The sequence below is a fragment of the Cyprinus carpio genome, chromosome A5, assembly GCF_018340385.1.
Source record: "Cyprinus carpio isolate SPL01 chromosome A5, ASM1834038v1, whole genome shotgun sequence".
Lineage (NCBI taxonomy): Eukaryota > Metazoa > Chordata > Actinopteri > Cypriniformes > Cyprinidae > Cyprinus > Cyprinus carpio.
The window spans coordinates 3550894-3572822 of NC_056576.1; the positions used below are offsets into that span (position 1 = coordinate 3550894).

General features: G+C 34.1%; 2 protein-coding genes across 3 annotated transcripts in view; both read left to right on the forward strand.

The window, feature by feature from the left end:
- Window positions 1-979: 979 nt before the first annotated feature.
- LOC109077405 (ras-related protein Rab-35-like) lies at window positions 980-13121 on the forward strand. Of its 2 annotated transcripts, XM_042751608.1 has the most exons (7): window positions 980-1191; window positions 2218-2268; window positions 2475-2598; window positions 6165-6289; window positions 6677-6801; window positions 7835-7998; window positions 13103-13121. In XM_042751608.1, the coding sequence occupies exons 1-6, from the start codon at window positions 1140-1142 to the stop codon at window positions 7958-7960; spliced, it is 603 nt and encodes a 200-aa protein (XP_042607542.1). In that variant the 5' UTR covers window positions 980-1139; the 3' UTR covers window positions 7961-7998; window positions 13103-13121. The 2 variants fall into 2 exon arrangements, with proteins under 2 accessions (XP_042607542.1, XP_042607532.1); XM_042751598.1 differs by lacking the exon at window positions 13103-13121 and having other exon boundaries at window positions 7835-8720.
- Window positions 13122-13284: 163 nt separating this feature from the next.
- Window positions 13285-21929, forward strand: part of cita (citron rho-interacting serine/threonine kinase a) — an 84080-nt gene continuing 75435 nt past the window's right edge. Inside the window, 6 exon segments of the mRNA XM_042757236.1 lie at window positions 13285-13417; window positions 14831-14931; window positions 16711-16843; window positions 16935-17110; window positions 17296-17318; window positions 18307-18385. Coding sequence (XP_042613170.1) covers window positions 14833-14931; window positions 16711-16843; window positions 16935-17110; window positions 17296-17318; window positions 18307-18385 — 510 coding nt within the window. The 5' untranslated portion in view covers window positions 13285-13417; window positions 14831-14832.

Sequence of the window (21929 nt, forward strand, 5' to 3'; positions counted from 1 at the left end):
TGGAATAATTAAGATGTTTAAATTTTTAAACAATATTCTTCTGCTCACCAAGACTGTATTTATTTTATGAAAAATCCAGTAATTGCAGGAATATTTAGAAATATTATTAGAATTTAAACTAGCTGTTTTCTATGTGAATCTCTGTTAAAGTGTAATTTATTTCTGTGATGTGCAGCTGTATTTTCAGCATCATTACTCCAGTCTTCAGTGTCACATGATCTTCAGAAATCATTCTAATATGATGATTTACTGCTCAAGAAACATTTCTGATTATTATCAGTGCACAATATTTTTGGGGAAACAAATTGTGATATGATTTTTTTTTTTTAAGGATTCAGATATACAGCATTTATTTAAAAATATATATATTTTGTAACTTTATAAAAACCCTTACTGTCACTTTTGATCAATTTAATTTATCCTTTGTAGAATATTACCACTAATTTCTTAAAAAAAAAAAAAAAAAAAAAAACTTTTGAATGGCTGTGCATCATGGTTCCAACATTGATGATAATCAGCATATTAGAATGATTTCTGAAGATCATGTGACACTGAAGACTGGAGTAATGATGCTGAAAATACAGCTAATATCAAATTTTAACATATACAGCATTCACATAGAGAACAGCTATTTTAAATTGTAATAACATTTCACAATATTAATGTTTTTACTGATCAAATAAATGCAGCATTGATAAACAGAAGAGACAAAAATGTTTAAAAAAATGTTTTGACGGGTGCTGTATTATTTTTATTAATCAGCGTCTGTGTGTGTTCTTTATGTAATGTGTGTGATGTAAGCTGGGGTTTAGTGTGGCTGAAGTGACGCCTCTTCAGCTCCCCCTGCTGGAGGCTCTACTGCAGTACGGCTGTGTTTGTGCGCATGCGCAGTAAGCCATCACGAGCTGTTGTGGGCGGGGTTTTTGTGGGCGGGGTTTTGTGTGAGTGGGTTCGGGTGTGGTTGTATATGGTTTTGTTGTAGATGGGTGTGTGAGACTTCGACACCCCGCAAACCGCTCAAAATAAACCCGGGGAGACGTTAACGCACATATACGGCTGCCTCTCCGCCGGGAGAGGAGGAGCAGCGGGAGCTTTCGCTTCTTGGAGAGCGTCTCTGCGCGGGGGAACCGAGCCGGGCCATGGCGCGGGACTATGATTACCTCTTCAAGCTGCTCATCATCGGCGACAGCGGTAAGGAAACACCGAGGATGCGAGACGGGAAGCAGGCCTCGGCTCGCTTAGAACAGCACTAACATGAGCCAGAACCTCTCCAGATGATTATTAGTGCTGCACACACACATAACACAAACACTGATTAATCTGACCGCTAATAACTGACCTTTGATGAGGTCGAGAGGGATGTGGTTTCTGATTTAGCTCATGTAAAGGGCCTGTCAACAGTTAAGAGTCATTCAGTCTGGGTGTGTTCTGAAAATCTATTTTTATTGTCTAATAAACTAAAATATTAATATGTTACGTTGCCTGGCATGTATGTTGATTTTTCTGTGACAGAATTTATGTATAAACAAAAACAAACTTAGTATTTATCATGTAAGTCTGGGATCTATTTATTTAATGTTGAGATGTTGTACTGATATATAAATAAATAATTTATATATATATATATATATATATATATATATATATATATATATATATATATATATAATATATTAAAAAAAGTATATATATATTAAAAAATATTTATTTATTTATTTATATAATTAAAATATATATAATAAAAATATAATATAATTTTAAAAAATATGTATTATTTATTTATATAATTAAAATATATTTTATTTATTTATTTATATATTTATATAATTATTATTTTTTTTATTATTTTTTTATTTATTTTTTTTAAAATATATGTATTAATTTATTTTTTTTATTTAATTTTATATATTATTAATTATTTATGTATTTTTTATTTATTTTTATGTTTTTTATTTATATAATTAAAATATATAATAAAAATATAATTTTTTTTTTTTTTTTTTTATTTAAATTTATAATAAAAATATAATATATAATTTAAAAAAATATATTTATTATTTATTTATTTATATAATTAATATATATAATTAATATATATATAGTAATGCGATTTTAAATTAATGCCTTAATAAAAGTATATAAAGTGAGTTATGACCGCAGAGCTTTTGAATGTCGTTTCATGTCTGGGTGTAATGTGTCTGTTCTGTTTTTCCACAGGTGTTGGCAAAAGCAGTTTACTGCTGAGATTTGCTGATAACACATTTTCAGGTAGGATCAACACGTCACATGTGCTTTTAACAAACATTAACCGTGAAGGGTTCTTAGTTATAAACGCAAGAGATCTCGAGTTGAGCTGCTGTAGGTCATGCTGACTTCTACACACTACGTTTAACGCAGTGATACTAGCAGATTTATGACTTCTGAAAACAGAAGTGTTTTGTGATTATAACTCTGATTTGTGTGTGTTGTTGCAGGCAGCTACATCACCACCATCGGTGTGGACTTCAAGATCCGCACGGTGGAGATCAACGGGGAGAAGGTCAAGCTGCAGATCTGGGATACAGCGGGACAGGAGAGGTTCCGGACGATCACCTCCACGTGAGTGACGCATTAACCCTGCTCCTGTCGAATTATAGGACGCTTTCTCTTCAGTGCAGTTATCGGATGAAGAGTGCTTCGAATCTCAGGGGTTTCAGAGTGAAGCGCGGCGCTGTGTTCATGTACGGAGCGTCTCCATTCAGTCGGTGATCCTCATGAGCGCCATCTGCATCTGGTTGAGTCGCTTTCTTTTGGAAACACTTCACGAACGTATTATGAGAACGGAAGAGAAGGTTTAAGGGCTTCCTGCAGCTTTGCATTAAAATAAACATTTGGTGGTTTAATGTTTGAAAATGTAGAAGTTATAACCCGTACACTACCAGTTCTTAATGTTTTTTAAAGAAGTCTCTTCTGCTCACCAAGCGTGCATTTATTTGATCAGAAATAGAGCAAGAGCAGTAAAATTGTGAAATATTTTTACTATTTAAAAACAGCAGTTTTCTGTGTGAATCTCTGTTAAACTGTAATTTATTTCTGTGATGTGCAGCTGTATTTTCAGCATCATTACTCCAGTCTTCAGTGTCACATGATCTTCAGAAATCATTCTAATATGATGATTTGCTGCTCGAGAAACACTTATCATTATTATTAATATTTAAATTAAAAATTAAAATTTCATTCTAATATGCTGATTTACAGCTCAAGAAACATTTATCATTATTATTAATATTTTCTATTATGATGATTTAAAGATATATTGTTTGATGAATAAAAAATGTTCCAAAGATCAACATTTATCTGAAATAAAAAAAACTTTCAGTATAAAAGTCAGTATAATTTTTTAAAAATATATTTTTTTATATTCTTTAGTACTGATGTACTGTAAAATAAATTTTTTATTTTTTTGCAGTTAAATATTTTGTTATAATTTAGTATTTTTTTTTTTAAATAATAATTATATAATATATAATAAATTCATTATACAGCAAATTATATTATAATGATTTATCACAAAAAAAAAAAAAAATTGTTTTTTTCCTCCTCCTCAGAACCGGTTTGACTCCTCTGTGCTGGTTAAGAGTGCCGTTGCTCTCTCTGTCTCTTTGTTTATTGGTGCACACTGGCTCCGGTGCGTCCGGCAGAGCTGCGTAAGGTTGCCGTGTGAGCTGGTCTTTCTGATGAATGTGACTCATCTGTGAAGCAGCTGGGATTAAAGCTGATTCTTAGAATACCTTTGAGTGAATCCGTCTCGAGCGTGAGGCGTGTTGCAGCGCTGCTATCAGAGTGTTGTGATCTCACTCAGCTTCTGAAGCCTCTCGTTTCCTCTTTCAGTCGATGGAAACCGCAGGCTGAAGCTCCTTCCTTTAGACGCTTCATACATTCAGTTTCGGTATTCTGAGAGAGGTGTGACGTGACTTTGTACTTTCCAAGACATGATTTCATGTGTGTAGAGCGCGTCAAGACTAAAGCAGACTGGAGCATTAGATCCTATCAGGCTTTGAAGTGCCTCAGTGTGGATTCGGTCTTTTAGAGTCGTTATTAAATGATGAATTATTGTTTCCAACCCAAGACGATATTAATTTTACTAATGCATCATCTCAATGCTTTTTCACTCAATGCATGAGTAAAATTAGTTTATTATTAGTTTATTTGATTGATTCTATTAACACTTTTAAATAAAATTGATCTTATTTTTTAATAAAATAAAAGAAAATATTTAAAATATTTTTTTAAATTCTGTAAAGTGTTGTCACAAAAAATCAAACAATAAATGTTTTGATTTTTTTTAAAGTGTTAATTATATCTGACAATAAATTGCAAACTGCAAAAAAATAAAATAATAATTGTTTGGGCTCTGTTTTTAATTAAATTATTAAAATATTTTTAATTCACTTTGCGCTGTAGAAAAGACTTGTTGACTGGTTATATGTATTTTCTATATGATTATTATTACTATTATTTTGTGGCTATATTAATATATAATAATTACAATATTTTAGCCAGCCTCTCAAATAAACACCGCATCACATTTAAAATTCATAATCTTGTACATTTTTTATTTAATATTATGCATATTATAATATGACACGTTCCTGAAATATCTCCAGATGAATCAAGATAAATCAACTTGAATTTATTTATTTATTTTTTTTATTTAGCTTCCCTTTTTGTGTTTATTGCAAAAGAGGCTCTCTCGCCCTTTATATCTATTTCCTACATTGTTATGATTATTCTGTTTGTTCTGTGTGGAGCCCTGAGCGTCACCGAGGCTGCTGTAGATGGGGTTCGGAGCGCAGAATCAGTGAATTTCAGACCTGTGTGTTCAGAACACGAGTGCTTCTCAAATCATGTCCTGAAGATGAGAACTGATGATGTGTGCCTCGAGAAAAGTCACCTCAGACAGCCACTTCCTGTCAGTGACGTCAGTGGCAGGAAGTGAAACAGTCACGGGTCAGCCTTCCCTTCAGAAGATGTGCAGATCTGGTCTCATTTAGAGTTGATTACTTGTCTTTTATTCCAAACACTGCACTCGCTGGAGTCCAGGTGGACCTTTCACATCTTAAGTGTTGATTTCAAGACAAATCTGTGGATTTAAAGATGCAATGTGTTCAGATGCATTCTTATTGATCACTGAGCGCATGATGAGATTATCTAAAACTTTTTGAGTGTGTGTTTTGTTTTTGTATATCTTGATTAAGATTATATTTTTTGTTTATTTGTTTATTTATTTATTTATTCAGTTGTATTTTTATTTTTTTATTTTTTTTATTTATTTAATTATTTTTTTTTTTTTTAATTTCTCCCTGAGATTTTAAATGTTTAAATAAATTAAAAATTAAAAAAAAAAAAAAAAGTAAATAAATTTTTTTATGTAGTTCTGTGATAACTAATAAATATATTATTATTTATTATTTATTATTAATTATAATTTATTTATATAAAATATTTTTATAATATTTTTTAATTTAATTATTTATTTTAATTTAGCATTTTTATGGTTTAATTAAATTGCTTTTCATCAACTTTCAAACTCCGGGCTTTTATTTGCTTTGTTTTTATGAATCAGATTCCCCAATTTATTTATTTATTTATTTATTTATTTATTTATTTATTTTATTTGCTTTGTCTGTTTTTATGAATCAGATTCCCCAGTTTATTTATTTTTTTATTTATTTTTCAGGATTTTAAGTTAAATATTTAAATAAATAAAAACATTTTTTTATGTAGTTCTATGATAACTAATAAATGTATTATTATTTATATATTAATTATTATTTATATATTTATATGAAATATTTTAGTGTTTTATTTTAAATTGTTTTATTTTTACATTTAATTTATTTATTTTAATTTAGCATTTTTATGGTTTAATTAAATTGCTTTTCATCAACTTTCAAACTCCAGGTTTTCTTGTCCTTGTGCTAAACTTTAAAAATCATGTATATGTTGTTTTTGTCTGTCTTTCACTTATTTCTCTCAGTGCATATGGCTTTGGTAGCTGGAGTGATGATGAATTATAAACAAATGAACAAACGTGTTCGTCTCAGGACTTTTATTGTGGTTTTATGTTTGTGTTGGTAAAGCTTCAGAGCCCTGATGTGGTCATCTGTGCTGGTCTCTTTCAGGTACTATAGAGGCACTCACGGGGTTATAGTGGTTTATGACGTCTCCAGCGCCGAGTCGTTCGTGAACGTCAAACGCTGGCTTCATGAAATCAATCAGAACTGTGACGACGTCTGTCGAATATTAGGTAAGTACAATGTTGCTTTTTTTTTAAAAACTGTAAAATTATTTTCAACTGCCCTTAATGATATTTTTGGACATTTAATATATATTTTGTACATTTTTTTTATTGACTTTTTTTATTGTTATTTTTTTCTAGCATTGCAGTAATGAGATTTTTGGAGGGAAATGTCTTTAATTGACTTATTTACTCAATGCAAAAAAAAAAAAAAAAGTCCTAATAATAGACATTTTTTTTTATCTTTAATCACATCTTTAATTGTTGAACTTTTGTGGATGAAATATGAACCTGACATTTTTTTGTGGTGCTGTTTTCTCAGATTCAGTCTTCCAGCATGTTCTGATGATTAATTCTGTTTTGTTTTAACGCTCGTTTTCTCTGCTCTGGGTTCAGTGGGTAATAAGAATGACGATCCCGCCTCTAAAGTGGTGGAGACCAATGACGCGCAGAAGTTTGCCGAGCAGATGGGCATCCGACTGTTTGAGACCAGCGCCAAAGAGAACATCAACGTCGAGGACGTAAGTCAAGCTTTTCAGGCATAGCTAGATTAAATACCATCAGGTTACACAAATAAAGCCTCTAGTGGAGTCAGATCATGAAAAGCAGCAAGAACAGAGTTTGATGTGAACTACTAGAGCCCTCAGAAACTTCAGCGCTTTATAAAGTACAGATCGTTTCAGGGACAGGGGAATAACAGTGTTAAACTTATCAAAATAATTCACTTTCAGCAATAAAGCAGCGCTACAGAAGACAGTAGAGTCATTATTCAGATCGGTTCAGGGCAGTGCTGTTTTCCACTCGACTTAAAGGGTTATTACAGTTAACTAAAACTATCACATGATCTTAGATAAATGTTAACTGAAATACTGAAACTGAAAATACAATAAAGAAAAATCAGTCACATGTTTTTCTTTTAGCAGGTTGCCCAGGCACCATTTCTCTTTCTTTTAGTTTCACTCGAGGTACTAAAATAAGTACAGCTAAAGTAAGTTTAAATTTATGTGATAAATTAAGTATTGATAAAGTAATGTATGTTTAAATTTAAATTTTTAAGATGATTTATTATTGATAAAAACTATTTAGACCAAAAAATGTATTAGAAAAAGCTAGAAATGAATAAAAACTATAGACGCATAACAAAATTAATGAAACTAACTAAAAGTCAAAATATTAATACAAGTATAATAGTAACTAAAAACTAAAAAGGAATAAATACATTAAAAATGTTTTTAAAAAAATTTATTAAAAGTATATTAGTAACTAAAACTAAAACTTAATAAAACCAAATACTAATAATAAACTTAAAATTAAAACAAAAATGGAAAGTAGAATAACAGAAATAAAACAGAAATAAAACTAAATGGTATCTCAGGGATACTAAAATAACACTGTATGCTACAAAAGTGTACAGTATGGGCCTTTGTCATGTTTTTTTTTAAGCAAACATCTAATGTTCAGAAATGCATTGGGTTGTTTTTGTTGATTCAGACGGTCTCACTGATGTGTTGTTGTGTGTGTGTGTGTGTGTGTGTGTGTGTGTGTGTGCATCAGATGTTCAACTGCATCACTGAACTCGTCCTGAAGACCCGCAAAGAGTCTGTGGCCAAGCAGCAGCAGCAGCAGAGCGAAGTCGTCAAACTGAGTAAGAGCAGCAAACGCAAGAAGAAGTGCTGCTAATGGACCGGACTCATGTACACACACACACACACACACACCCGTCGACGAACGCCACTGAACTGACGAGAGCCAGACAGCTTCACACACGTAACCCCCCCGTGAGAGATTTACTAATGACGAGCCCGTGTGGACGCCTACAGACGCTGATGTTTTAGCAGGATTGGATTCCAGCGGCGTCGCACTTCATCGTCTTTTCTTTCCCAGAAGACGCTCAGAAGATCTGCCGCAGGGATTGTAAAATAGAGAATGAAGTGTTTGTCATTGTCTGTGGAATCAAAGCGACGAGACTGCAGTGTTCCAAGCAGGACCACACATAAGTTGGAGAACATCATGAATTTTTTACGTATTTTAATGCGCGTCGTCACAGACGGACCAAGCCTGCCCTGCTCTGCCAACTACCGAGAGACACGTGTTTTGCCTTTTGCTTTCTCTTTTGTCTTTCATTTTTGTAAAACTGTATTTTTTTACTAACAGAATATACAATCAAACACACAGTAGCGTCTAGTGAATCTGGTGCCATCGACTGAAAGTTAGTCTATTTACAGAGCTGGGAGGAGATGCTCAATCTCATGAAAAAGCCTGGATTTAAAGAAGTAATTAATGCAGAAATTCTGCTGAAAATGTTCACTCTCAGGTCATCCGAGATCAGGATGAGTTTGTTTCTTCATCAGATTTGGAGAAATGTAGCATTGCATCATTTGATCACTAATGGAAGTGAATGGGTGCCGTCAGATTGAGAGTCCAAACAGCTGATAAAAACATCACAATAATCCATAAGTAATCCACAGCACTCCTGTCCATCAGTGAACATCTGGAGAAGACAATAGATGAAACAAATCCAGCATTAAGATGTTTTTAACTAAAATACATAGAGTCTATAATCCATAATAACACTTCCTCCAGTGACAAAGTGTTCTGGTGTGAATCAGGAGAGAAATCTGCACAGATCAAGCACGTGTGGATTATTGTGATGTGTTTATCAGACTCTTGTTCTGACGGCACCCATTCACTGCAGAGCATTCGATTGTTATGGAGGTATGCATTGATTGAGCATGTTTGGATTTTTTTGATGAACAAACTCATCCTGATTTACGATGAACTGATTCCTCTCAGATGATGAGCACATTATCAGCACATTTCATTTTTTGCGTGTAATTTGCCCTCGTGTCATTGCAAGCCATTTCATTTCCTCTGAGGATCACAAATAGAAAAGTAAAAGTGCTTAATGATGCATTCAGTGAGAAGAGCAGCGTGAACATTTTGCCAAACGTCTCCTTTCGTGTTTCACATTAATTTTTTAAGTAAGGTTTGTAGTTCAAGTGGGTTTGGGTTGATGTTGAGGTGATTATATTTTTAAATGATTGTTTTTTTGAGTGTGTGGTTCTCAGAGCTCTCGAGTTGAGAGAGACGAAATAGAAGAAGATATTTTTTTGAGTGTAACATGTTTTACTTGTCTACTATGTTTTTTTGAGAAAAATCTAGTTTCTTTTCAGCGGGAATATCAAGAGACCAGCGGCACTTGTGACTGAAAACATCACTTTCAGTCGCGGCTGACGCTTTTGGACCCTAATATGTAATTACAGTGACAGATTGTGGGAGCGAATGGTTCTTGCTTTGAGATGTTCACAGTGGATCTGCGACAAACACTTAAAAGGCCACCGTTGTGCTAATTTATGTGTTCATATCATCTTCTGTTTGTATGTGTAATGATCTGGTGTACACTGGAAAAGATGAACTATTACTCAAATTCATTGTCCCCACACGAGTCTAACGATAATAAACATTTTAAGAGAACTCAATACTCATCTTTACTCATTGTTTTTAATAACTAAAGTGTCTGTGTGGTAGTTTCACCACAAGGTGTCGCTCTAATACAGCATTATTCGGCTCGCTGTGACAAACTCCTGCAGTCTGATGCTTTTCTTTATTTTAATTCAGATCTACGTTTTCTTTGGTGTTGATGTAATCATTGGTTTGTTTCTTTTGTCCAGTTAGTGTTTAAATACATTTTCGGAGACGAATAAAAACCATTCATATCAGTCAGGCTAGAATCTGAGTTGTGTTACAGGTGCTTCATTTTACAAAATATGAGCCTTTTGTGTCCCTCGTGATCACGTGTGTGAATTAATGAACATTTAACTTTGTAAAATTACTTTTAAAACTATTAAAAAAAAATTTGTAATTATAAAAAAAAAAATAAAAATGGGCCAAAAGTTTGAATGGCGATTTTTAAAATGTTTTCATGTCTTCATGAATTAATACAGTAAAAATTGTGAAATATTATTATAATTTAAAACAGCTGTTTTCTGTGTGAATCTCTGTTAAAGTGTAATTTATTTCTGTGATGTACAGCTGTATTTTCAGCATCATTGCTCCAGTCTTCAGTGTCACATGATCTTCAGAAATCATTCTAATATGATGATTTGCTGCTCAAGAAACATTTCTGATTATCATCAATGTTGAACACAGTTGTGCTGCACAATATTTATGTGGAAACTGATACATTTTATTTTTCAGGATTCACAGATGAACAGAAAGTTCAAAAGAACAGCATTTATCTGAAATCTTTTGTTACATTATAAATGTCTTTACTGTCACTTCTCATCAATTTAATGCAGCCTTGATGAATAAAAGTGATGTTCTTTTTTTAAAAAAAAAATCTAATTTACCCAAAAGATTTGAATGGTAGTGTATCACAGTTTCCAAAAAAAATATTGTGCAGCACAACTGTGTTCAACATTGATAATAATCAGAAATGTTTCTTGATCATATTAGAATGATTTCTGAAGATCATGTGACACTGAATTCATGAGATGTATATAAAAGTATTTTTCTTTACAGTAAATAACTCTTGTCTTGTTTATTCAGGGCAAAAACAAAGTTATTTGTGTCTTGACAGTCCCCTAGAATATCATGGTGGTGAGATTTGCTGTTGATGTTCTTTGTTGTTGATTTTTTTTTTGTTTACTTAGAAGATGTGCTGTAGTTTTAGGTGTATATGTGTTTGTTCGTCGTTATTTTTGTGCGGTTTTCCCCTGAGGTCATGTCTGCTCGTCTGCTCCAGCGAGAACATGAACGACCACATCTATGTGAGCTTAAAGAGAACAACTGGGGAAAAAAACCCTGCGTTAATAGAGACCATACAGTGTAGGATGTGTTTAAGCTCATAGTATAATGCATTGCCCGGTGCAGAATGATGAGGATGTTTCCATTTTCTGCAGCATCATAATAGTAGACTATATGACTCATGCACTACATTCAAGTCTTCTGATGTTACATGATGCTATCTGAGGTAAGGATGAGTTTGTTTCTTCATCAGGTTTGTAGAAATGTAGCACTGCATCAGTGTCTCAGCAACGGATGCTCTGCAGTGAATGGGTGCCGTCAGAATGAGAGTCCAAACAGCTGATAAAAACATCACAATAATACACAAGTAATCCACAGCACTCCAGTCCATCAGTGAACATCTGGAGAAGACAAAAGATGAAACACATCCAGCATTAAGATGTTTTTAACTCAAATACATAGAGTCTATAATCCATAATAACACTTCCTCCAGTGAAAAAGTGTTCTGGTGTGAATCAGGAGAGAAATCTGCACAGATCAAGCAGCGTTTAAACAGCTCTAAACAAATATGTGTCTGGATTCGGATGTGAGAGACAACAGCAGATGCACTTTTTCACTGGAGGAAGTGTTATTATGGATTATAGACTCTATGTATTTGAGTTAAAAACGTCTTAATGCTGGATTTGTTTCATCTTTTGTCTTCTCCAGATGTTCACTGATGGACTGGAGTGATGTGGATTACTTGTGATGTTTTTATCAGCTGTTTGGACTCTCATTCTGACGGCACCCATTCACTGCAGAGCATCCATCGATCCAGTTGATTTCTAAATCTTAATCCTAGGCTTTGTGTCGTGATTGCTGGTGATATCATCTCGTCTGGGAACTCAGATCATTTCTATTTTCTGTCTTAAATCTCTCTCTCCATCACAGCTCGGGGAGGCTGTTGCCATGGCGCTCACAGGCATCACCAGGGAAACCAGATCTTCACAAGCCAGTGAGACTGGATGAGAGAAGTGTTGTTCTCTGCGGCGGTCAGAGGTCAGAGTGTGGTGATGTAACTCGTGTAGTATACCGCGGACGCTGAGACTCGTCAAGCTGCATTACATCCAAAACACTTCTGTCCTGAGCTCTGCTTCCCATACTGACACAGAATAAAAAGAAACGGTAATTGTGACTTTTTATCTCACTGTTCAGACTTTTTTTCTTGCAATTTCAAATTGACATTTCACAATAGTTTTTTTTTCCGCCACAGAATAGAAAATAAAAAGGTAGTTATGACTTTAATCTCACAATTCTGATGTTTTTCCTCACAATTCTGAGTTTTTATCTCAAGAGTTTTGAGTTTATATCTTGCAATTATAACTTTCTTCTTAGGATTGCAAGAAAAAAAGTTACATTTTTGAGTTTTTTTATTCTGTGGCAGAAACAGGTTTCCACAGATATTTGCCCGAGAAAGCTGAAGCAGTCTTTATTGTATTAAAGTCTTGAACTTTTCCCTAAAATTAATTTTTCTTTGAAACAAATTCTTCAAAATAAAACTGACTCGAGTTGCGGTCATCTTTCATCATGTTGTCCACATCGAGTGTGTCTGTTCAGTGCACTGAATACTGCATCCCATAATGCAATGTGCTTGACTTCACCTTACATTTATGACCAACAAAGAGGAAGTTCAATAGAATTATTTATAAAGTATACTTTAAAAAATTATAGACTAGTTCATTTTTATGTTATACACTTTATTTTTGTTATAAACAATAATTTTTAAAAATGGTGTTTAAGTTTTATTTTTTAAGAAGGTTTTTTTTTTTACAAAGACTGTTTGTCCTGATAGTTTAATAAAAATACATTATTATTTTAAAAAAATTACATAAAATTTTTAACAGCACTGTCTGAAAATCTTAAATGCTCAAATTTTATTTTCTTTTGCAAAAATGAGCTCATTCCCAGTTGAAAATTGTCTTTTGAGGATCGTATTACAATTCATATTACATTATATTTCATAATACATAATTTCTAGATTATATAACTTATTAACAACAGAGGATTTATTTGTTTATTTATATTTATTAACCAGAAACACACACACACACACACACACACACACACACACAAAAGTACTTAATTTTTGGAGTCTGATTACGTAATCCAAATTACACGTAATCAGACCGGAATGATGCCGGTGGGCGGTGCTTAGGCTAACGTCATGACGCATCTCTGCTGCGTCGTAATGTTAATTGTAGGGGTGAGCGGGTTGAGTTTGAGTTAATGCTGAAGCGTTGATCGTTTCCACACAGACAGCAGCAGCAGTCAGTCAGAGATGTTCCTCTAAACGCGATTAATCTACACCAAACCTCTTATTTACAGGTTCAGATATTCTCACACGAGCGTTAGGTGAGCATACATCTAATCTTCTTTCAAACTGGGTTGAATGTGTCCGTTAAAAACGACCGTTATGACCTCAACGGTAAATAACGAGGGAAAATGTGAAATAATGTCAGTTAATCTGATTATGAGTGATTTCAGAAGCGAAGGCAGTGTGTTTTTATTAAATATTAAACTTATTTGTGCAGTGTCGGGGTATTTTGCTGTCCGGTGGTCAAGTGTTTATGGTTTGATGTAACGTTAACTGTTCTGAGTGTCAGTTTGACTGATTCATGTTTATTATCATATACTGAGTTGTTTTAATGAATGAACGTTTCATTAATTTGTTATTACGTTAAGTATAAATATTCACAGTTAATATGAGCAGATAAAACTTTGGTTTAAGACTTAACGTTAGAATTTAAAGCTGCAGTCGGTAACGTCTGGCGGAAGAACATTGTAGCCGGAGCTAACAAAATCCTCCGCTCCCGGCTCTTCTGGTCCAATCAGCGCAGGGCTGAGCCACAGTGTTGTTTTGTGTTGAAAATGTAAAAAATATATATAATGAGCGAGTACATCACGAATCCATTTTCCAAACCGCGTTTTTATCTTATCCTGAATCACTACGGTACACTTTTAATAAGTGTTTATATTCGGACTATTTTAGTCTGGTTGGGGTCGGCAGCGCTGCAGAGTAGCACAGTACCTGCGTGACTTGCCATAAATGTAAACAGAGAGAAGTAGCTCCGGCTACAATGTTCTTCCGCAATATGTGTAAACAGAGAGAAGTAGCTCCGGCTACAATGTTCTTCCGCAGATGTTTTGTGAATTTATTATTTTTTTTTTTTTTTTGTGAATTTATTATTTTTTTTTTTTTTTAATTTGGTTTGTGTTTAATTGGAAAAAAATTTACGTTACATTGGTATGTGTTTTATTAATATTTTATGTAGAGGACGCCAGGACTAAGTTATTCAATAAATAGACATGAAAAGACATGTATAGCCAAAAATATTCATTCACTAATCAGTTTTTAGGTTTCAGACTGTTTTTAGCCGAACTTCGTACAAAGATGATTCTCAGCTGTGTTATGAAAGATATAACAGAACGATTTGATGTATTTCTGTATTTTATGTGTGTAAAATGTCCATAAATTGGTGTTCCCATTATATACAATGTATTTTTTCAATAGATTGCATCTAATTTGCATATTAATGTCTTCTTGGGGCAAACCACAATGAATGGGAGTAATAACATGGCAATATTTTCATAAGAATGTCTAATTTTGTATTTTTCTTTTAAATTGCATTTTTATGTTTTCTTGGGGCAAACGACATGTATGAACATCATGTGCTGTTTCATAATGAAAGTCATATTCTGGTTTGAAAGCTCGTCACATGGTCATGGTGTGCTGTATTGACTGCGTTGCTCATGTGTGTCCTGCAGGGATGCTGAAGTTTAAATACGGAGGCCACGTAAGTGTTGGGGATATGTCTGCAGTCGTTTGAGTTATGTGCCGCTGCGCTCGACTCAATCAGCTGCTGCAGGTGAGATCTCATCACTGCTCGCTTTAGTGCGTCTGAGGCTTCAGAATCATTAGCATATATACATATATATATACACACACATATATACACACACATTTAGAAGCACACAAGGCTTCAGAATCATTAGCAGATATATATATATGTATATTTATATGTATGTATACCATCTCTTTTTGACTTATTTTCATGCGTCATATTGTCAAAAATTCCGACATTTTGCATAATGTAATTCTGACATTTTTTTAATTTCTAAGATGATAGCTTGTATATAAATGAACAGTTGGGATGAGTGAGATTTGTAATGCTATTTTAAAGAAGTCTCTTCTGCTCATCAAGGCTGCATTTATTTGATCAGAAATACAGTAAAAACAGGAATATTGTGAACTATAATTACAGTTTAAAATAATGGTTTTCTATTTTAAGATACTTTAAACTGTAATTTATTTCTGTGATGCGCAGCTGTATTTTCAGCATCATTACTCCAGTCTTCAGTGTCACATGATCTTCAGAAATCATTCTGATATGATGATTTATTATCAGGGCTTGAAACTGTTCTGCTGCTCCATATTTATTTATATTTTTGGAACCTGTGATACTTTTTTTTTTCTGGATTCCTTGATGAATAAAATGAACAGCATTTATTTAAAAAAGAAATATTTTCTAACACTGTAAGTCTTTATTATCACTTTTGATCAATTTAACACATCCTTGCTGAATAAAAGCCTTAATTTCAATAATAAAAAGAAAATACTGACCCCAAGCTTTTGAACAGTAGTGTATATTGTTACAAAATATTTCTATTTTGAATTAACGCTGTTCTTTTGAACTTTTTATTCAGCAAAGAATCCTGAAAAAAAGTGTCACAGGTTCCAAAGATATTAAGCAGCAAAAACCAACATTGATAACAAATCATCATATTAGAATGATTTCTGAAGATCATGTGACACTGAAGACTGGAGTAATGATGCTGAAAATACAGCTGCACATCACAGAAATAAATTACACTTTAATGTATAAACCATTAGAAAACCATTATTTTAAATTGCAATAATATTTCACAATATTACTGTATTTCTGATCAAATAAATGCAGCCTTGATGAGCAGAAGAGTCTTCTTTAAAAAACATTAAAAATCTTACTGATCCCGATTCCCAAATTTGAACGGCAGTGTATATATATGAATTAAATTCACAATGCAACGTGTTGTCAGCCAGTATCCTGTAAGCTAGTACTCTTTTACAGACATTGCAATATTTCTCACCCAAAAGGAAATACGTCGACACATAAAAGAAACGTGTGCCTCAATTTATTTTATGGGTCTTGATTGATCGGTTAGCGTTAGGGTGTTTGGTGTCTGTATCCACGTTTAAAGCTGTTATTGCATTGCTGTAATTACATAGTTTTTGTCAGTGAAGAATTTTTCATCTAAGATTTTTGTATCAGTTTTAATACACGAACAAAACCAGTCAGATGTCAGAAGTTTCTGCAGATGAGAGGCAGAAGTGTAAATCAGGATTAGGCCTAAATAATGTCTTCAGAATCCTTCATGAAAGTGAAAAGTCCTGAGAGTTGAACAAATAGTTCTAATCTGGAATCACGTCTTTGTGGTGTTTTCTGCTGATTAAGAGAGAATACAAGACTTCTTCACCTTACAAATAGTGGTGAAAGATAAAATGCTATGAAATGCGTCGTACTTTGTGAGAAAATGTGATGTGCTTGAGCAAAACAGGCACTGTTTCCATATCAGTATTGGTGTTGTGAATGTTTGTAATGTTTCAGGGGAAATGCAGTGTGTCAGGTTCTACAGGAGTGATGTGTTGTAATATGAATGATTGTGGTTTTTCAGGGAATGTGGAGTGCGTCGGGTGTTAGCTCATGAAGATCAAACATGTGGCCAACTTTGTCAACAAATGTAAGCGCCTTAATATGATCTTAACACGGAAACAGTCAAATAGCCATTTAGTCTGTGTTTGCGTTGTATTGTGACGGTTTGTGTGTCTCAGATTCTGATTTGGTGGCTGAAGTTCAGGAACTGCTTCCTGGTAAGAAGGATTTTGAGGTGAGGGGCATTGTGGGAAGGGGGCACTTCTCCGAGGTGCAGGTGGTGAAGGAGAAAGCTACAGGAGACGTGTACGCCATGAAGATCCTGGACAAAACCAGCCTGCGTTCACAGGACAACGTGAGTCAACTCCCAACCTGAAGCGTTACAATGTGGCGAAAGACTCCTTAACCCTTTAACTGTCACCCCCATTTTTTAAAATAGGCATTAAAGTGCACTATCCAAACTTAAATTGTTGTATTTTATGAACACTTTGGAATATAGACCTAAGGTTGGTCTCTTTTTAAAGCAGACTTTGGCAAAAGTGGAATTTTTTCAAAAAATTAAAGTATCAAAGTAAGTTATAGAAGTTTAAATGTACTGTAAATAAAATGTGCTATATTCATTTTATTTTATTTATTATAAATATTTTACATAACAGGTTTTACTCTAAAATTGGTATAAAATTAAAGTCTTCTGTCTAAATAAGTTATGTTCCAAATTTGAAGTTGATATGAAAAAAATTGAGGTTCCTGTGAGATTTTATTTAGGGCGTCATACCACAAACAGCCACCGGGAGCCATCAAAACTACTCTGAATTTTGTTTAATGAATTTTTCCCTAGATTTCTCTGTCAATTTTACTTCAATACTCAAAATAATCACCAAATATGGAATCCTGAGACTCAGACCTTTCCAATGATATGTTTGTTGCCAAGATTATAAAAAGTTTTGATTCTAAAAGACCGTAATGCATTTTGTAATATGACACTTGACACCGCCCACTGAGGAGACCGCCATGAGATTTTAAAGTACAATTATATACATCAACTATACATCATAAATCATACAATAACTCACCAGTCTCTCTCTCGGCCAACAGTTATTTTCTAAATGCATGATATTGATATTCTTGTAAATTATTCATCTGTGTTTTTTTTTTTTTTTTTTTTTTTTTTTTTTTTTTACTTGTTCATTTTACTCAAAGTTTAATCTTGAATCAAAGTGTGAATTTCCAGACTTCTCTCTGGTGACGCATTCTCCAGTAATTTAATTATCTTAAACTCTGCCCCTTTCTTACAATCCACATTCAGATCCACCTCTTTTGAGAGCCACGCCCACTTATCAACATCCAATCAACGACCGATAGATAAAACCAAGTCCCACGCCATACATTTTTTTTTTTTCCTTGAGCAAGAAATGTAACCTCAGGTTACTCCGGGATGATTTTCACCAAAATAAATGCATCAAAGCATCAACTAAATGACAAACTGAGTTAGTATTTGTTGCATGTACATATCTCATAAAACAATTGTGGATTTATTTTTGTATTGTAAAGGTGGATTTTTGCCCTGAACTCCAGTCCCTGGATCCCTCAGCTCCAGCACGCTTTCCAGGACCAGCACCACGTCTGTCTGGTGAGTGACCTTTAACCCACAGCAGGAGATTCTCAGATGTTAGTTTAGGCAGTTTCCTCTGCTCTGAAGAATGATTTCATGTGTGATTTCATGATCTGATACAGAACTAATAATGTACGTTTGTTCTTTAAAAGACATCTGATGCAGCACATTTCCTAATAATGAAAATGCACAAGGACCAGAACGTTCTTTAACTTCTTGGATGGGATTTATAGGGTTACGGTTTGTTTTCATTTAGCCAAAAATATATGTTGTGATTATGTAATCTAACTCTACTAATAGTGTAAGTTTGTTCTTTAAAAGACATAGTGAGATGTTGACATGTCAGGCGTTTTAAATATTGTTTAACAAGTGCAGGTTTCTTTCTTGGGTTAAAGTATCTTTATAAGATCAGTTTTCTGACCAAAATTGCAGTCACGGATAAAAAAAAAAATAATAAGTGTGAAACCTAAATTTGGACACAAAAGTGAAAATATATTGCACAAAATTTAAAAATGTAAGCAAAATTTTCAGAATAGCAAACAAAGGTCATGGATTGAAAATTAATAAGCGTAAATCAAAAATAAATAACGCATTTTAAAAAAATAAGCATGAATCAAAACTTAAAACAAATTTAAAATCGAATTGCATAAAAGTAAAATATTAATGCAAACTTATCCGACTTGCACACAAAATCTCCTTGGTTATATTAAGTTATTTTTGTGATCTGACATTTTCTACTCACTGCTGTACGCCTACCTGCCGATCCATAACCGTTAAACAAGTAAATTGGTGAATTAATTGTTTATGAATGTAATGTTTTTGCATTGACTAGGCTAGATTTCAGTACTGATTAATGAGACAGTTACAGAGGCCAGGTGCATTTGAAATACACCGTGATTTATTTGCATACTTATTGTGTTTATTTACGTAGCTACATATATAATTGCATTACTATCATATTCATGTTAGGGGTTGACCGATATGTGTTTCTCAGGGCCGATACCGATTATTACAGATCAAGTAGACTGATAACCGATATTTTGAACCGATATATATGTCTGGTGTAAAAATGAAAATTTGTCAAAATTAAAAATAACAAGGGCTCTGACAAAAACTTTCTTTAAATACTTTTAAATTATTGTATCGGCAAATCGGTTTTTGAAAAGAATGATACCAATAACCATAAAAATGCTTAATATCGGTGCCGATAATCGGTCAACCCCTTATTCATGTTTTAAATGCATAAAGTTTGAATATAGTAACAATATGAAAGTAAAACAGCCAGCCCAAGTTACTTTCTTGAGTGAGAGAGTCATTAAATAAATCATTCACTCAACCGAATCCAAACCAGTTCATTCAATAGGAAAGGAAATTTTAAATGCGTTTAAAGTTTTGATTCATGCTTATTATTTTTTTTAAATGCGTTATTAAATTTATTTATCCTCATTGTTTTTCAATCCGTGACTATTGTTTGCTATTCTGAAAACTTTGCTTACATTTAAATATTTTGTGCAATATATTTTTACTTGCATTTTAAAATTTTGGTTTCACGCTTATTTTTTTTTTTATTTGTGACTGCAATACTTTTGGGTGAAAATTTATCCCGTTTATTTTCCTCATTCAACAGGAAGTCTGAGTGGCACATATCAAAGGATTTATAGTTCGGTTTGTGTCGGCTCAGGTGTTTTTAACATCCATGATACACTTCATCTTTAACAGGATAGAAAAACATGATCCGGCTGCTTTATTTAGCTAAAGCTCCCTTTGTGTCAGCGGTGAGGCGTAACACGGCACTTTGTCTGTCTTTCTAATGGATGTTTGTGATTGTGTTTTTTATGTTTTTGTGATTGTTGTTTGTGTTCTTGGCGTGTTTCGTTAAAGCGAATGTTCACAGTGTTCTTGCCATGGCTACAGTCTGACCTGAAGATGAGGACATGAAGTTTAGTTTGAAGTTAAGATTAGGAATTGTAGTGTTTATTTTATGTTGGGGAGTTAGAGTTAGATATTGCTTTTTCTTAATCGTCTCGTTTCTATTCACATGTTACTGAGAATGAAAGTGCTGCCCAAGGATCAGAACTTCTGGGTTGGGTTGAATTTATGGGGTTACCAGATAATAATAATTTTTATAAGGTTGCTTTTCAAATACATAATATATAAAACAAACGCATAATCCAAGCAAAACAAACAATACAGAGGCAGAAACAAGAACCAATTTGAAGTGGGAAGTGTGACAGAATTTTGTTCACTGAAAGACTGAAACCAAAAATAAAACTTTTCATTTAGCCAAAAATAAATTTTTAGTGACTAAATTTGAAATGCTGTTCAGGGTGTCGTCGTGTTCTCAACCAATCTTGATATTCCATCCAAAAACATTTTTATATTATTGTAGCAATTGCTGAAAGGTCTGTTGCTGTATTTGCATAAATTTCAACATTGTTGCATCGCCGCCTCTGTGAAAATCTGAGGTTTTTGCACAATGTGTTGCTGTAAATCACTGTGAGCGTGAACAGCCTGCTAGAGAGAGACTTACGAAAGGACTCATGCTCTCAGAATCACTCACTGGGTCTTTGTTCGCTTGTTCTAATGGAGGGAAAGACAGTCTCGCGTTTCCTCGCAGAAGAACATTGTGTTCTCGTCTCAGTGAAGAGTCGCTCTTTTCAGCCGTACCATGGTTTCACGTCTTGTTGTTCTCCTCAAGACCAGCAGAGTGAACCCTCAGCATCCAATCCTTTACTGTGTGAAGATAGTTGCTTTCACATTTCCTGTGAAGCTACTGTATCATATTTAATACGCACATTTCAAATGATCAAAATGTTGCTGAAAAACCTGTCACACACAATCTGCTGCAGGCTTTCTGTCTCTGATTGAGAGTTTAGAGTCTGTTAGTGTGATTGTACAAGCGTCCAGCTTCAGCTGCTGCTTCTGGTGTCAGATCTTGAGTGATTTTGATCAAGTAAAGGTCAGAATAACTGCAGTAATATCTCCAGATGAACTCTTACTGGACTGAAGCAGCTCAGCTTTACTTGATTCTCCATCAATCATGTTTTAGAGTCTCAGATCTGATCATCAGGATCTTTTGAGGAGCGTTTGTTTCCAGAAGCTTTACTTTCACTGTTCCTCACTGGAGGCGTTACGGTCAGGGAATCCCTAACCTTAGCAAACAGCGCTTATAATTATATCAGTGGTTGTTTGGAATCAGTGTCACAGTACTATAAATGTGTGTTGTTGTGTGCACAGTGATCAGCTGTCGCCCCACGCTGTATCTGTAGGGCGTGGTGGAGGTTTTCCAGATTCTCTTGAAGGCAAACGCATGAAGCACAAAGTGACTAAAGAGACTGATTTCTATTTCTGCCACCTCCCTCGTTCCAGACGCCCCCGGCAAAAGAGGGGGAAAAGTGAGTGATCTGTCGTTACCCGAGCGATGCGCTGAAAAGACCCCCGCTAGCTTGTTGCTAGGATACGTGGGCTCGAATTCCGCGCTTGCCGCTCGTGTCCCGCCGGCTTTGCTTTCCATTCATGTTCTCTTGTGTGTGTTTGTGCGGGTGTGTGTACGCACACGTGT

Excerpts from the sequence above, each read along its gene's own strand:
- LOC109077405 (XM_042751608.1), top strand. The coding sequence starts at position 1,140 with ATGGCGCGGGACTATGATTACCTCTTCAAGCTGCTCATCATCGGCGAC. Across the intron at positions 2,599-6,164 it reads TTCCGGACGATCACCTCCAC|GTACTATAGAGGCACTCACG; the intron begins GTGAGTGACGCA and ends GGTCTCTTTCAG. Across the intron at positions 6,802-7,834 it reads AGAACATCAACGTCGAGGAC|ATGTTCAACTGCATCACTGA; the intron begins GTAAGTCAAGCT and ends TGTGTGCATCAG.